A 16,009-nucleotide genomic window follows, 5' to 3' on the forward strand; every position below is an offset into this window, starting at 1 on the left:
TCAGGCTTGATGGACTGAATGATCTCCTCTCGTTTGTCAAATGTCTTATGTTCTTATGTCACTTTACTTCATCTCTTGTAGCCCCTTGTAGAGCACCAAGACTCATGTGAGGCTCCTGTTTGTAGACTTCTCTTCAGTCTTTAACACCATTCAGCCTCACCTTCTTGCACGGAGACTTATTAAAGAATTTAATTTTGACTTCAGTTTGGTAGGATGGCTGATTGACTTAAAAGACAGGACTTGAAGAGTGAAAGTCAATGGCTGTCTGTCTGACATGTTGTCCTCACCCACAGGTCCCCTCATATCTGTTTCTTCTCCTCTTTTGTACTCCTCTACACTAATGGTGGTCTCAGTAAATTTGAGGACAGGTTCATCTTAATATGTGCTGATGACTCAGTGATTGTTAGCCTACTGAGTGTGAATGAAACCAGTCCTGGTCCAGTGGGAGATGATTTTGTGAACTGGTGGGGTGAATCTTTTCTACAACCAACTAATAATCAAACTTAGGATCAGCACCAGTCACAAACAAGAAACAATCACCAAAGAGCAGGCAGAGGAGATCATTGACAGTCATAAATATCTGAGGGCAATCAAAGACTCAAAGAGACTTTTAAGGGAAGCACAGAAGTCATCGGAAAAAGGGGACAGCAACAGCTCAACTGTTGTGGATCACAGGGTTGTGTACAGCCGTCCTGACCTCATCAAAGGCATGCCGGGCACAAACTGCCACACAGCACACCTTTATTTATACTTGTGGAAGCACTTCCCTATGAAGAGCACAATGTCCTCAAGACAAAAACTTTCTTTCTTTCTTTCTTTCTTTCTTTCTTTCTTTCTTTCTTTCTTTCTTTCTTTCTTTCTTTCTTTCTTTCTTTCTTTCTTTCTTTCTTTCTTTCTTTCTTTCTTTCTTTCTTTCTTCATCCACTTCCCCCCGACTCTGGCTCTCCAAATTTCAGTCAGGCAGCTCCTTTTATTCAACTCCTGGGTGTATTCCATGTGGATCATCGGTATTACCTGAAATCACTCGCAGGTGTGATGGAAGTCCACTGTAGGGCTCTGCAGCTCCTGGCACCCCCCACAGAACACAATGGGCTTCACCAAACTCCAAGTCCCATCGTGCCCTGCCGGAATCCATGGTGCCACAGTCACCCAGAAGGGCTGCCCTCTAGCATCCCAGAGGAGGTAGTGCCTCACAGCTGCTCTCTCCCCTGGTCCTTCCAGCCGGTTAATGGCCGAGGTCACCCATCACAGCAGCACCAGTCACCAACAAGAAACAATCACGAAAGAGCAGGCAGTGGAGATCATTGACAGTATTGAGTCTTTCTGTATTTATAAACTGCTAGCCTGGTTTGGAAATATTAATGTCAAAAACAAAAAGAGAATAAACAAATTGTAAAATGGAGCAGTAAAATAACAAGGACTGGACAGTCTGATCTCACAGACGTGTTTAACAGGCAAGTGTTACAGACAGCAGAAGGTATTCTGTTAGAGACGACTCGTCCGCCACATTCACAATTCCAGGTTTCACCATCAGGACACAGGTTCAAATTTCTAAGCATAAAAATCAGCCATTTCAAATTCTGTTTCACTCCAACTGCTATTAATCTTTTAAATAAATTAAATTTTAATAAACACCCACATCCTTAAATCATGGGATGATGAAGAGTAGCATTTGCATCAGTCATCAGTTAAGACTAAACGTTGGTTTAATTTTGATGTCTAATATGTTCTACCAGACGTATTATACTCACTGTTATATTTTATTTATTTGTACTAAGTTTATGTTTGATGGCTGTGTATTTTGTGACGTGTCCTTAACATTATGTTGTGGTCTCCTCTGTAAAACCTGATAAAAAACTAAATTACCCTCTTAGGACAATAAAACTGAATTGAATTGAATGCACTTTGTCTGATTTGTAGGACGCCATGCAGCATGAGGGTCACTGCTGGACACTGGAGAGCTTGATACTCGACTGTTTATCCTGATGGACTCTTCTGATGTCACACTAACCAGACGATGAGAACACTCTGTGTGTTTATAGTGACACCATTAAGGACACAGACTGGACCGGACTTTAGGATCGATGACATAATGGACAGTGAGGACAAGACTGACATGTGACACTTCTGTCCTCTGCCATTCAGACCTGACATGCTGACTGGTGACATTGACCAGCTGACCTCCATCCAGTAAAGGCCTCAGTGGTGTTGAGTTCAGTTTTTTTAGTCCTTCTACTAATTTTTCATATCCATCCATCCATCCATCCATTCATTATCCAACCAACTATATTCTAATACAGGGTCACAGGGGGTCTGCTGGAGCCAATCCCAGCCAGCACAGGGTGCAAGGCAGGAACTAACCCAGGCAGGGCGCCAGCCCACCGCAGGCCGCACACACACACCAAGCAGACACTAGGAACAATTTAGGATCATCAGCGCACCTAACCTGCATGTCTTTGGACTGTGGGAAGAAACCAACGCAGACACGGGTAGAACATGCAAACTCCACGCAGAGATGATCCAGGAAGCAAACGTGGGTCTCCTAACTGCGAGGCAGCAGTGCTACCACTACACCACCATGCCGTCCTTTTGTCATAACTCAGGAAGACAAAGTTCAACATAAAACATCAGACAGAGTTAAAGTTCAACCTTCAATCTAATCGTAACAATCCCACTGGATAATACTAAGTGTGACGTCACACACACAAGAACCTCAGATGTTGTGCCACTTCATTCACTCCTTTGATTACAGACATATGACAGTTCAGCAGCCTTATTACTGAGGTGTAGAAACTGCTCTTAAATCTCACTGTTCAGGTGTTCATAGTTCAGTTGCACCTGTCTGATGAAAGGAGGGAGACAAATGTCCATGTTGTTTGACTGGGATCCTTTATGATTTGTTTTGCCTTTTCTAAAGATGTCTTGGCATCATGGATGAAGTTTATTCCATGATGACAGATCAAACACTTCAAACTCTGAGGTTGCGGGTTTAAATTCTGCCACTGACACTGTGTGACCACAAGAGAGTCACTTCACCTGCCTGTCACTCCGACTTAAAAATCAAAGACATGGAATCAATTGTATCTCAAATGTTTTATGCCACCTTGTTTAAAGGCATCAGTCAAACAGGAAGTGATAATAAAAATAACAATCAGCCAAATCTGCAGGTCTTCAAGTCCTCCGCTCAGCTCTCCCCTCTGGTGGTGAAGCCCTCTCACGGCCCTCCTTTATTTATTTCCAGTTCTCAGTTCTTTTCTCTTCTCCTACTCCTCTTTTCCAAAGTCCTCAGTTCCCATCTCCTTTTCTTTCTCCCACTCCTTCTGTTACCCATAATGCCTTGTGTCTCTGCTGACCAGTCAGTTGTTTGTTCATTCAGTTGAATGAAGTTTGTGGTGTTTGGTAAACTCAGATCATTGGCTGTGCACTCAGGATCAACATCAGTCACCATTAGTCCATCCAAGTTACTAATCTGCTTATCCTGAGCAGGGTCAATTTGACAGCTGGAGCCTATCCCAGCATGCATCAGGCACAAGGCAGGAACAACACCTGGACAGGAGGCCAGTCCATCACAGGGTGAACACACACACACACACACACACACACACACACACACACACACACACACACACACGCACGCACGCACGCACGCACGCACACACACACACACACACACACACACACAGATCAGTTTATCATCACTAATCCACCTAACATGAAGATCTTTGAACTGTTAAAGATGACCAGAGAAGCTGGAGGAGACCATTACAGACACTGGGAGGACATGCCGACTCCATGCTGTGGTTGGCTGGTAACTCCTACTGCTGCTCTCGGCCTTTCTTCAAGTTCCTTTGTATGTTCAGCTCTCACTCCTTCTCCTAATCCTCTTCTTTTATTTCTCTTTTTTCTTCTCTTTTCACTTCTCTCTCTTTCTCTCCTTCTCTCCTTTTCTCTGATGTCCTACACTCATTGTTCCTGTCTGTCACCTTAGTCCTTCTCCAGTTTGTTCACAGCCACTCTGGTCAGCTCTTCTGCCCCCACTCTCAGTGTTTCTCCTTCTTATTCTGTTTTAGTAACTTTAACAAACTTTAGTGAGGACATCAGAGGAGTGTGAAGGAGGAAAGTGACAATGGAGGATGGGAGACAAGATTAAGTGTGGCATTGTGGGACAAGAAAGAAAATTAAAGACTGGATGGAGAGAACAATGACAGTGGCCACTGTGGGGGAGGGGCTCAGGGTCACAATGCTGTCTTCATTTATTTACTGTGAGTCCACCTCACGTCCATCTGTCCGTCTGTCCAAATCTGACACTGCAGTCTGTCCTGACTAAACACAGCATTTGTAGTGTGGGGGTAAAACAGTCAGAGCCATAAAGTCAGCAGAAATACAATTCAACAAAACACACACACACACACACACACACACACACACACACACACACACACACACACACACACACACGCACACACACACACACACACAGACACACACACACTTGTTGTTCACTTACTTCAGTTTCTCTAATTTGCAGTTTTCACTCCTCAGCCCCTCACACAGCTGATGCACTCCTGAATCCTCCATGTTGTTGCCGCTCAGGTTCAGTTCAGTCAGTCGTGAGTGTGGAGCAGAAAGAGCTGAGGAGAGAGCTGAGCAACATCTGGAGGTGAGACGACAATACTCAAGGCTGTGGAGGTAAAGAGAGAAGTGTAAGGGACACACATTGGGTCTCTCAGGTCACACATGCAGGATGGGAGAGGAGAGGCTCATCATAATGATGACAGAGAGAACAAGAAACTGGAAACAGTGAGTAGGAAGAGCAGCAACAAAATGAAAGAGCATCTTGGGAATGAAATAAAAAGTCAAAGAGAAACAAGAAGAGCAGAAAAACAAAATCACCAGAGCTGCTGGAGTCTCCTCTGTAGAGAGACACATTTAGAGAAGAAATATAATAAGACAACACTGGGATTGTGTGGAGAAGAAGAGAAGAAAAGCACAGAGGGACAGACATCATGTGGTGTGAAGACAAGACACACGCAGGGATTTCATAGCTGTCTGTCTTTTTCAATCCATTCCTGTTTCTCATGTCCACATGTGGCCTGTTGGTCACACATGTCAGTAACAATTTGACTGGACCGTTGACAGGACACCATGAGGAACAACTGTCACCATGAGGGGACGATGAGTGACCAGAAAGGCCAGTTTAATAAAGTAAGTCAGATCAGTCAGTGTCACACTCTGAACCTGTCACCTCAGTCCAGATTCATTGTCATCACTTCTCCCACAATCCCTCACTTTATATTCATCATTGTCACCTCATTAAAATCCCCATTCAGACACTTGTCACCTCCATCTCAGGTCAGCCTCATCAGGACATCATCTAAAATTGTCTGTCTCTCTTTCGGTTCTCTATAAATGCAAACATATATAGTCTGGGGTCTCAGTAAGTGACATGACAACTACAAGAAGAGCTGGACACTCAAGTGTGTCACTGACCTGTTCGCATTTGAACTGAAATCCAATTTAAACCCAAGACCAATGCCGGCCATAAAGGCTCACACGCCTGGGTATGTCTTTTGTTCTTCAAGTCATCCGTCGTGGTGTAAGGTGGTCTCCTAAAGTTACATTGTTCTCCACATGAGTGTCCAGAAGGAGTTGTCACATTTGGTTACAATAGAGTGACAAACTCAGAATTATGTCTGTCATTCACCAATCAGGACATGTGGACACATTGTGTGACTTGAAGGTGACATCCAGAATAGACAATGAGGACAATCTATTGGGTCTATTGTGACACTTCAATTAGACTAGACTAGACTAGTTAAGAGTAGGCCTACACTTTAGATCAATGACATAATGGACACGGCTGACATGTGACACTTCTGTCCTCGCTCATTCAGACTTGACATACTGACTGGTGCCATTGACCAGCTGATCTCTGTCAAATAAAGGCCTCAGTGGTGTTGAGCTCAGTTTTCTTACTCTTTCTACAGATGGTGAGCATCACAAAGTCCAGCACAGAGATGTCGTGAGAGTCTCTCTGTCTGAGTAGACTGTGAAGTGACCCCCATACCTGCTGACCACTGCTGTCCATTCACAGCTCTGCCCATTCAGCTGAAGAGATTTGATCAAATGAATGGGTGACGTGCTGACATCGCCATCTGCTGGCTGAGACTGGAAATACACAGCACTTCATCACATGACTAGACAGGATGTTTGGGGGTCACATGACTGCCATCTTTGTGTCCTCACTGTTTGAATTTCTCACAACAGCTGATCATTTCTTCTGGACTGACTTTTGTCTTTTCTCTGATGTCTTTTCAGTAAATCAAGCAGGTCAGGCCAGTGGACAGAAAGAGGGAGGACTAAAGATGGCAGGGGCTTTATGGACTTTTACAGACAATATCATAAATATTCAGATACAATGTTAAAAGACATTAAATCAATAGACATGGGTTCAAATTGTGAGTGCAGACCAAAGACCATCAGTCATGGAGAACTCACACATTTGACAAAAAGAGACGATTTAGGATCATGAACTGATAGAGCGAGTTTCCACATCCACTACATCAGGACCCCAGATTAGGACGTGAGTGCAGGGCATCTCAGCACTACACCAGTTCAGTTGGGATTGAACAGTGTGAGTTTTTGTAAAGTAGCTGGAGTGCCAATCCTGCCACCAACCCCCCATTTCCCCTGCAGGTTTGAGGACCTCCTTGCAGGGCTGGATGCAGGATAACGTCATACGCAGGACGGGGCAATTGTAAGTTAAGGGCCTTACTCATGGGCTTAATGAAGTGGAATCATCTTCAGCATTTATGGGATTTGAAGAAGCAACCTTCTGATTGCCAGCACAGATCTCTAACCTCAGCGCCAACACACCGCCCTATTTGACAAAGAAGGGAGACAAATGAAGAACGAGAGCGGCCCGAGTGTGAGGAGCAGCACAGCCACAATGTGAGGGGCCTGTCATGTCAGTAATTATTATTATTATTATTATTACTCTTGGCTCTGTGATGGAGGACGTTCTTTCCAAGATGACAGATCAGGTGTGTTTGTCCAGGACGTCTTATTAGAACCCTGAGTATCTGATAACACGCCATCAGTCAGACCTGCAGGGTGGCATTCCATGAAGAGCATTTATGAAATTGAGACTTAGCTGATGACGCCTTACTTGAAGAGGCCTTGATTTCCAATCGAGGTTCAGTCAGTTCCATGAATGCCAAATGTTTCCAGTTAACTCAGAGGTGTAAAATCATGAAGTACGACTACTTTGTTACTTTACTGAAGTACATTTTTCAGCTATTTGTATTTTACTTTTACTTTAGTAAATTTCTTTCATAGCTACTTTTATTTTTATGTCACTACATTTGAACTCGAATAGTGTACTTTTTACTTTGTTACATTCTCCAGCAAGTCCTTGCTACTCGTCATTCAGACTAAACTGTTATTAATATAAATTCATAAAGGAGACCAATCAGGTGTGTTGTATATCATTCAAATAAATTCACTATAGCACCTTCCTCTGTCTTTCATTCCCATGCTCTCCCATTCACTGCTAAGACATGGAAACTAGAGGGGCATTTTCCCCAGAGTCATATTTGAACACTCAAAGATGTAAAATTCAAAGGTGATTTATATATACAGTCATGGCCAAAATTATCGGCACCCCTGGAATTTTCCCAGAAAATGCACCATTTCTCCCAGAAAATTGTTGCAATTCCAAATGTTTTGGTGTACACATGTTTATTTCCTTTATGTGCATTGGAACAACACAAAAAAACAGAAAAAAAGCCAAATCTGACATCATTTCACACACAACTCAAAAACCAGGCTGGACAAAATTATTGGCACCCTCTACTTAATATTTGGTTGCACGCCTTTTGGAAAAAATAACTGAAATCAAGCACTTCCTATAACCATCAAAAAGCTTGTTACACCTTTCAACTGGAATTTCCGACCACTCTTCTTTTGCAAACTGCTCAAGATCTCTCAGATTTCAAGGGCACCTTCTCCCAACAGCAATTTTGAGATCTCTCCATAAGCGTTCAATCGGATTTAGATCGGGACTCATTGCTGGCCACTTCAGAACTTTCTAGTGCTTTGTCTTCAACCATTTCTGGGTGCTTTTAGAGGTATGTTTGGGGTCATTGTCCTGCTGGAACACCCATGACCTCTGACGCAGACCCAGCTTTCTGACACTGCGCCCCAACCCAATATCTTTTGGTAGTCTTCAGATATCATGATGCCTTGCACAAGGTCAAGGCATCCAGTGCCAGAGGCAGCAAAACATCCCCAAAACATCTTAGAACCTCCACCCTGTTTGACTGTAGGTACTGTGTTCTTTTCTTCATAGGCCTCATTCCATTTTCTGTAAACAGTAGAATGATGAGCTTTACCAAAAAGCTCTACCTTGGTCTCATCTGTCCACAAGACGTTCGCCCAGAAGGATTTTGGCTTCCTCAAGTACATTTTGGCAAACTCCAGTCTGGCTTTTTTATATTTCTGTGTCAGCAGTGGGGTCCTCCTGGCTCTCCTGCCATAGCGTTTCATTTTGTTCGGATGTTGACGGATAGTTCGAGCTGACACTGTTGCACCCTGAGTCTGCAGAACAGCTTGAATATGTTTTGAAGTTGATTGGGGTTGTTTATCCACCATTCAGACTATCCTTCGTTGCAGTCTTTTATCAATTTTTCTCTTCTGTCCACGTTCAGGGAGATTAGCTACAGTGCCATGTGTTGTGAACTTCTTGATTATGTTGTGGACAAAGGAACATGAAGATCTCTGGAGATGGACTTGTAGCCTTCCTTGAGATTGTTGATATTTTTCCACAATTTTTGTTCTCAAGTCCTCAGACAATTCTCTGCTCTTCTTTCTGTTCTCCAAGCTTAGTGTGGCACACTCAGACACACAACAGAAAGGTTGAGTCAACTTGTTTCCATTTTAACTGGCTTCAGGTGTGATTGCTATATTACCAGCACCTGTTTCTTGCCACAGGTGAGTTCAAACGAGCATCATATGCTTTAAATAAAATGATTTACCCACAATTTTGAAAGGGTACCAATAATTTTGTCCGGCCCATTTTTGGAGTTCTGTGTGACATGATGTCAGATTTGGCTTTTTTTCTGTTTTTTTGTGTTGGTCCAGTGCACATAAGGGAAATAAACATGAGGATACCAAAACATTTGTAATTGCAACAATTTTCTGGGAGAAATGGTGCATTTTCTGGGAAAATTCCAGGGGTGCCGATAATTTCAGCCATGACTGTAATGCAGTGCCTTCTGTGCCTACCAGCATCTAAAGAAATCTCTGCTATCAAGAATTCACCTTTAAATCTAAAGAGGCCTGTTGAGATATGCATTGTTTTCTCTTCTTATGCTGTGTCATATGGGGGCCCTGAACTTCCAAAAAGCAGAGTCTTTTTAATTATGAGCAAACAACATTTCATGGGCACTAGTAATATCTGGAGAGCCCAAGTTGTATATTGTGCACATCATAATATCCATATGTTGTACACACAAGATATTGTGGTGGATTCTTACGAGCTCAACTACTGAAAAGCTAGCATGAGCTCAGCCATAAAAGCTGCTGGTTAACTGGATAAGACAGACTCGGGTTCAAGTGAGATCTCGTGGCCTGAGAGGGTCACATGAGTGTCTCTGAGTCTGGACGCTATGGTCCTGCTGTACCTTATATGAGTGATAATAAAAGAGGCGTCAGCTTTTCTACACGCACAGTTAAGTATTTTTGTTGCTACAGGAACACTAAAATCTGACTGAGAGCCACAAAGACCAATGAAGGTACAGCTGACTTATGAAGTGAATATTCTAGCTTTGTGTATGAGAGTCAGCTCTGAGCAGCGATATATTTTAACTTTGTAAGTTGTTGGAAAATTACTGCGCATCTGTTATTCTCTCTTAAACTGAACTGCAGTGTGTGACTTGTATCATCTCTGTTCTGTCCTAATTATTAGTTCTTTACGTGACTCAGAAGAGAGAATTGAAATGTCACAGAATGTGCAGAACATTCCTCAGTAGAATACGGACTCTCACATTTGTATTTGTCATTTTAGTGTGTGATACTGAAGTTGAATTATTGGAGTGTAATATTAATGTAGGTTGGTTATATGTGTGGGAAATTGCTATTCTGTAGACTTTAAATTGTCTATTGGAGGGCATTAATAATATAAATATGTATTTCTGTTTTTTTATTATTATTTAACTGATCGTACAATTAAATAAAATAAAAAATCAGTGAATAATTTATGGCGTATCTCATTAATTATAGACAATGTGGATGGTGGCTCTGTATTTCAATTTCTTCATTTGTATAAAGTAGTACAGTGAGATTTGACACAAAGAGAGTCTTTTTTTAAGTATTACTTTATCAGTTAAATTCACCAATTCATTACAATTCACAAACTAATTTCATGAACTTGTCCTTGAGGGAACAAGAAGCCCATTTTATCAGCTTCACACCACACAATCATTGAGCGCTCAAGTACAGTGTGCAGCTTTAAAGTGAATACTGAAGAAAGCACAACTCACTCAGGTCACATCATGGCAGGTACACAAAGACACCGCTGGGCAAAATCATGGCAGTTAAAATTATAGAACAGCTGTGAGAGAGCCAGTGTCGGTGTTAACACTTTGTGTAAATTAGCAGACATCCTCTCTGTGACACAACAACACTGAGGACTTTCAGCCAACAAATCATTGAGCAGAAGTGTGTGAAGAAACAAGACGGGGGTCCTTAATACCAACAGCAGCACATCTGTATAGCGCATCATGGGAACTGGGGCTGCCAAGAAGTTTTCATTTTTTTGCTTTTAACTCATTCTGGAGTGTGTTTAGACCACAGTGTGTTTGTGTACATATATTCATTTATCTATTTATGTATTCATTTATTTAAGAGCTTCTGTACAAGTGTGTAGGGGTAAGTAAGTAAGTGAGTTCATTCATTTGTTCTGTCTATCTATGAGTTATTGTTGGTGTCAAATCTGGCTGTCTAGTTTCACACTTTTGAAATAAGCGAAGCTCACATCACCAAAAATTATTTTCAACATTTTATCTTTTTGCATGACCCTCCGCCATTTTGACTTTTACATATAAACTCACTGTGTACAGATTATAATAAGTTTATTTTTTTTCTTTTTAGTAACTTAAGACTGTAGTAAAATCTAACATTTTTTTCAATATAACTGTCTAAAACTACACATTTAATTTTTTTAGTTTAATTTAATTATGGCTTTTTCTCGTGGTAGTTTTCTGAAGACACACCTGCTTGTTACTGTTTTGTTTAAAATTCCTACAATTTGTCGACTTAGTGAATTCTTATCATCACTTCGTGAACATCTCCAGTGCTGTTATCTCTCCAGTTACCAGTCCACTAATAAATTCCTTGACATTTGTGTGAAATCCTGAAGCTCTAGAAGCCTTTGACTGTTTAAAGATTGTCATCATTGTCTTGAAGGTGCTGTGTGTCCTTTTATTATACACATTGATTGTTGTGCTGTAAAATTTTGAATTTAAGTTGATAAATATTTTCTATGTCTTTATTTGTAATTTAGGCAAAGCAATGGAATATTAGTGTTACATTACTGCGAAGCATTCATGTTTAATCCCCAAGACTAATTCAGGATAGTAAATTTTACGACAGGGTTGGGGGAAATGACTCAAACCAGTTTGGCCAGTGATTCTCTGCAGGACCCTCTCAGTCAACCCCCACAGGAAATCCAGACTGCCTATCTGGTAAACATCAGCTCAACAGATGGTTTGGGGGGTGGCAGGTGTGAAGGTATTCTGTGCCCCATTGGTCTGAAGTGTGGCTGCTTGGAACTGGATTGTATCAGAAGCCTTTAAGTACCATGACGCCCTATTGGCTGTAGGGTATGGACAGAGAATTTATAAATTCGCTTGATTTACCCCCTTTTCTCTCTGACCAACTGATGAAGGAGCATCTCACACACCCTGAACTGAAAAGGATAACACAATGGAGAGCACAGCTCAACAGCCATATTGAGACAGGCATGCGGCCTGTTCTGAAGAAAGCTGACCAGAAATGAGGACTTAACTTGAGATATTTTAAGTAACTAACAAGTCTGTGTGCCACCTGAAATTGCACAACACCATTTATCAGGTTGTATGGTTGCTAATATTCAAATGTTCTTTGCATATTGTTATTATTTATGAATATTATCAATAATCCATCATTCAAAGTGTAACTTAACTCCTGCTTGTCTTTTACTACACCTAATTGCCTGAGGTTATAAATGTAGAAGGGAAAGTGGGGAGAAGTTATAAAGTACAATACTTTATAAACAGTGGTAAGTCTGTGAGATTTGAGGCATTCTGACAAAGGCTACATATTAATAATATAAAAGGGGAAAGTAGAGTAAAATATCACTCTACCAAGACAAAACACTGATCATAAAAACTTAGAGGGTATAAAAATGCTAAATGATTAAACAACACAAAAGTTAGATGGACAATATTCTTCAGCAAGTTTGATTTCTACATTACATGTCGTTCGGTTTATAAAAATTGAAAAGCAGATACTTCATTAAGAATTATGATAGAGTGACCAGAGTGACAGGGGACACAGGGCGAGTGTGACAGGAATCCTTAATGGCCGTGTTGTGACACTCAGAATATTCTCATCTTTATTCGGCCATTTGATTGTCTGCTGCCATTGAGGAACTGAGATGTGTGGATTGAAATAACAAAAGAAGGATTTGTGAAGCCGGGGGTTTGGACGTCTAATCACACCAGCTAGCTGCAGCTGAACATGTGTATAAAAACATAAAAGGCGCTATATACTGGACTGATTAGAAAGTCACTTGATAGCCTGCACTTATTTCACAAGGAGATGTTTCTTTTAAATGTCCACAAGAAACACAAATGTGAGTTACAAACACAAGAGGGCACCACTTCACACTCTGCAGTACCTCAGTGACACATTGCCTTCCCAGAATTCCTCTCAGTGTCTCTGGACATGTCACATAACGTGTGTCGGCCTGTTGGTCTCTAAGCCCTCTGACTATTTCAGTGAGCATCCTCCACAGATCTGTGGCTTATGTTTTGTTTTACTGATCACTTTTGATAGAAAGTGCTTGAATGACTACCAACCAGTTGCACTTACGCCAATCATCATGAAGTGCTTCGAAAGGTTAGTCATGTCACACATAAAGACTAATCTCCCTGCCTCCATTGACCCTCTTCAGTTTGCATACCACTCAAACAGGTCAACTGAGGATGCCATATGCTCTGCCCTTCACCTATCCCTGAGGCATCTGGATAAAAAAGACACATATGTCAGGATGCTATTCATAGACTTTAGCTCTGCCTTCAACACAATCATCCCTCAAAAGCTGGTTGTAAAATTGAGCAGATTGGGCCTGAACACCACCCTCAGCAATTGGACTTCTTGACAGAGAGGCCCCAGTCAGTTATGATGGGCTACAACACTTCCAGCATCATCACACTGAGCACTGGAGCGCCACAGGGCTGTGTGCTTAGTCGACTGCTGTTCACCCTGCTGACTCACGACTGCACAGCCATGCACAACACCAACCACATCATCAAGTTTGTGGATGATACCACGGTGTTGGGTCTGATAAGCAGGGATGATGAAACAGCATACAGAGATGAGGTGGAACGGCTGTCTGCATGGTGTGAAGACAACAATCTAACTCTCAATGTCGACAAGACAAAAGAGATAATCGTGGACTTCAGAAAATCACATCCTGCCCACATCCCACTCAGCATCAACAGTGTGGGATATGGCCGGCCATTCATCCAGGCCAATACCCTCAGGCCGCCAGATGGAGCCCTTCCTGCAGCATGGAGGTGCCCTGAATCCCAGCAGGGAATTATGGACATTGGAGTTTTCCTTCAAAGCCCTGCTGGATACCATGGGGTCTGCCAGAGGATGCTGCAGGGAGGCATAAGGAGTTTTATGTGCACTATAACCCGGAATTACATCCTAGTCACAGCGATTGAAGAAATGACGTACTTCCGGGATGAAGAAGAAGAGTTTTCACCTGGATAATCACATGGACTGAGGGATCAGAAGCACTTCCGGGTCGAGGACTATAATGGATTGTGGGAGATCCCAGACTGGCAAGCTGAGTCAGGAGGAAGGGTTGCAATGTGTCTGGGAGTGGAAGATTGATTATTGTTAGTATTGTATTGGTGATTTATGAGTATTGTGGAGTGGAGGGTGCTTGGTGCACATTATAGTCTAAATAAAATTCATATTGGACTTTTATCTGGTGTTTGGCGTCTGATCTGAGGGTTCAAGGGAGCGATAGCGCCCCCTATCTGACACAACAGTTTAGATGTGGAGACTGTTAGGAGTACCCAGCTCCTCGCTGTGGACATAACTGAGGAACTTACGTGGATTCATAACACATCATCACTAATCAAGAAAGCCCAGCAGAGACTACACTTCCTGAGGCGACTGAAGCGAGCAAGTCTTCCCCCTTTCATCCTCACCATGTTCTACAGAGGCACCATTGAGAGTGTTCTGAACAGCTGCATCACTGTCTGGTATGGCAACTGCAACATATCTGACCGCAAGTGCCTGCAAAGGATAGTGAAGACAGCAGAGAACATTATTGGGGTGCCTCTCCCTTCACTACAGGACATATTTTACAAACGCAGTGTCCACAAAGGCCTACGACATTGTGCAGGACCCCTTACACTCCTCACATGGACTTTTCACACTTCTGCCATCCAAGAGAATATACTGCAGCATCAGAGCCAGATCTGCCAGGCTGCAGGAGAGTTTTTACCTCCAAGCTGTTAGACTTCTTAACACCAGGCTGACCCCTGGGATCTTCCACACGGCCTCAACCACCTCTAAAAACAGAACTTTTATACATGTAAGTCACTGACCTGTAAAGACGAGTGTGCAGGTAGAGAAGAACTGAAAATCTCATACTGACCTTTAAGGATTTTGTCATTCTTTATATCCTTCTGCTGTGAAACATTCTAACCTGTCATTGTTTACACGTCTTAAACAACTATTATCATACACTGATCATTTCTGTATTATCTGTATCTATTATTTATTTATTATATTACATATCTGTTGACTATATTTATGTATATACAGTATATTGCAAATACCATACATTACATCAATGTTCATATTGCTTACTACACCTCAATATTGCTGCTACTTCTTATTCTTGTCTTTGCACAATGTCTTGTCTTGTTTGTGTTTTAATTTTAAATTTTAATTTTAATTCTATTTTTAATTTATTTTTAATTTATAATTTGCACTTCATGTTGTTACACTGTGGACGCTGAGCTTTGCAATTTCGTCTATCTGTATACTTGTATATGGTTGAGATGACAGAAGACTCGCCAGTAATGATGGACTCCTGCAGAGCTGTCTGTCCTCCTGTGGTCACCTCCTGTGTCACCTTACTGTCCACACTCTTTGAAATTCTAATCCTTTTGATTCTCCTCCTGCTGTGCTGAGTTTAGTTGCATTTGTGACTATTCTTGTGCTTTCATCGTTACCGGAGTTTTGATTTTATTACCATACTTTGGCTTTGTGTATTGGGATGTTGTTGGCCTTGGATTCCCTTTGTTGTTTCAGCAACTCCTCTTGTGCTCTTTGGAGTTTATTTTGTGCCTCAGAGCCTTTTTTTTTTTAAATATGCCTTTGTATTTATAAAGATTCTTCATTTCCCTTTTTGGTGCCTACCCAGAGTTTGATGGTACCTCCCTCTGCTGGGTATTTTGAATTGTATTATTTGGAACTTACGTGCTTGGGACTCCCTAGTTCATAACAAAAGAATAAGGAGAAGGTTGAGACCAAAATAAAGAATGAACAACATGGGATTGTGGGACAAGAAATAAAACAACAGGCTGAACAGAAAGGACGATGAGAGGATGAAAGAGACCACTGTGGGCGAGGGGCTCAGGGTCACAATGTTGTCTTTAAGAATTTAACAATTAAAGAGAAATCTGCAGCTGTGTCCTCGTCACTTCCATCTGTCTGC

The 16,009-nt window shown here is 41.9% G+C and overlaps 1 protein-coding gene and 1 long non-coding RNA gene across 9 annotated transcripts in view; one reads left to right on the top strand and one right to left on the bottom strand.

The window, feature by feature from the left end:
• The window catches only part of LOC127526437 (uncharacterized), a 55,760-nt gene extending 51,074 nt beyond the window's left edge, over nucleotides 1-4,686 (top strand). For both annotated transcript variants that reach the window (XR_007933985.1, XR_007933984.1), the window contains exon 3: nucleotides 4,594-4,686. This is a non-coding gene — a long non-coding RNA (uncharacterized LOC127526437). The remainder of the gene's footprint in view (nucleotides 1-4,593) is intronic.
• LOC114644341 (NACHT, LRR and PYD domains-containing protein 3-like) overlaps nucleotides 1-16,009 on the bottom strand; it is a 99,399-nt gene that overhangs the window by 64,319 nt on the left and 19,071 nt on the right. For 5 of the 7 annotated variants that reach the window (XM_051921944.1, XM_051921947.1, XM_051921946.1 and 2 more), the window contains one exon: nucleotides 4,508-4,681. The exons of the other annotated variants lie outside the window; for them this stretch is intronic. In XM_051921944.1, the coding sequence (XP_051777904.1) occupies nucleotides 4,508-4,681 (174 nt within the window). The remainder of the gene's footprint in view (nucleotides 1-4,507; nucleotides 4,682-16,009) is intronic. 7 annotated transcript variants of the gene reach the window in all.

Source organism: Erpetoichthys calabaricus, assembly GCF_900747795.2.
Source record: "Erpetoichthys calabaricus chromosome 1 unlocalized genomic scaffold, fErpCal1.3 SUPER_1_unloc_7, whole genome shotgun sequence".
Taxonomy (NCBI): domain Eukaryota; kingdom Metazoa; phylum Chordata; class Cladistia; order Polypteriformes; family Polypteridae; genus Erpetoichthys; species Erpetoichthys calabaricus.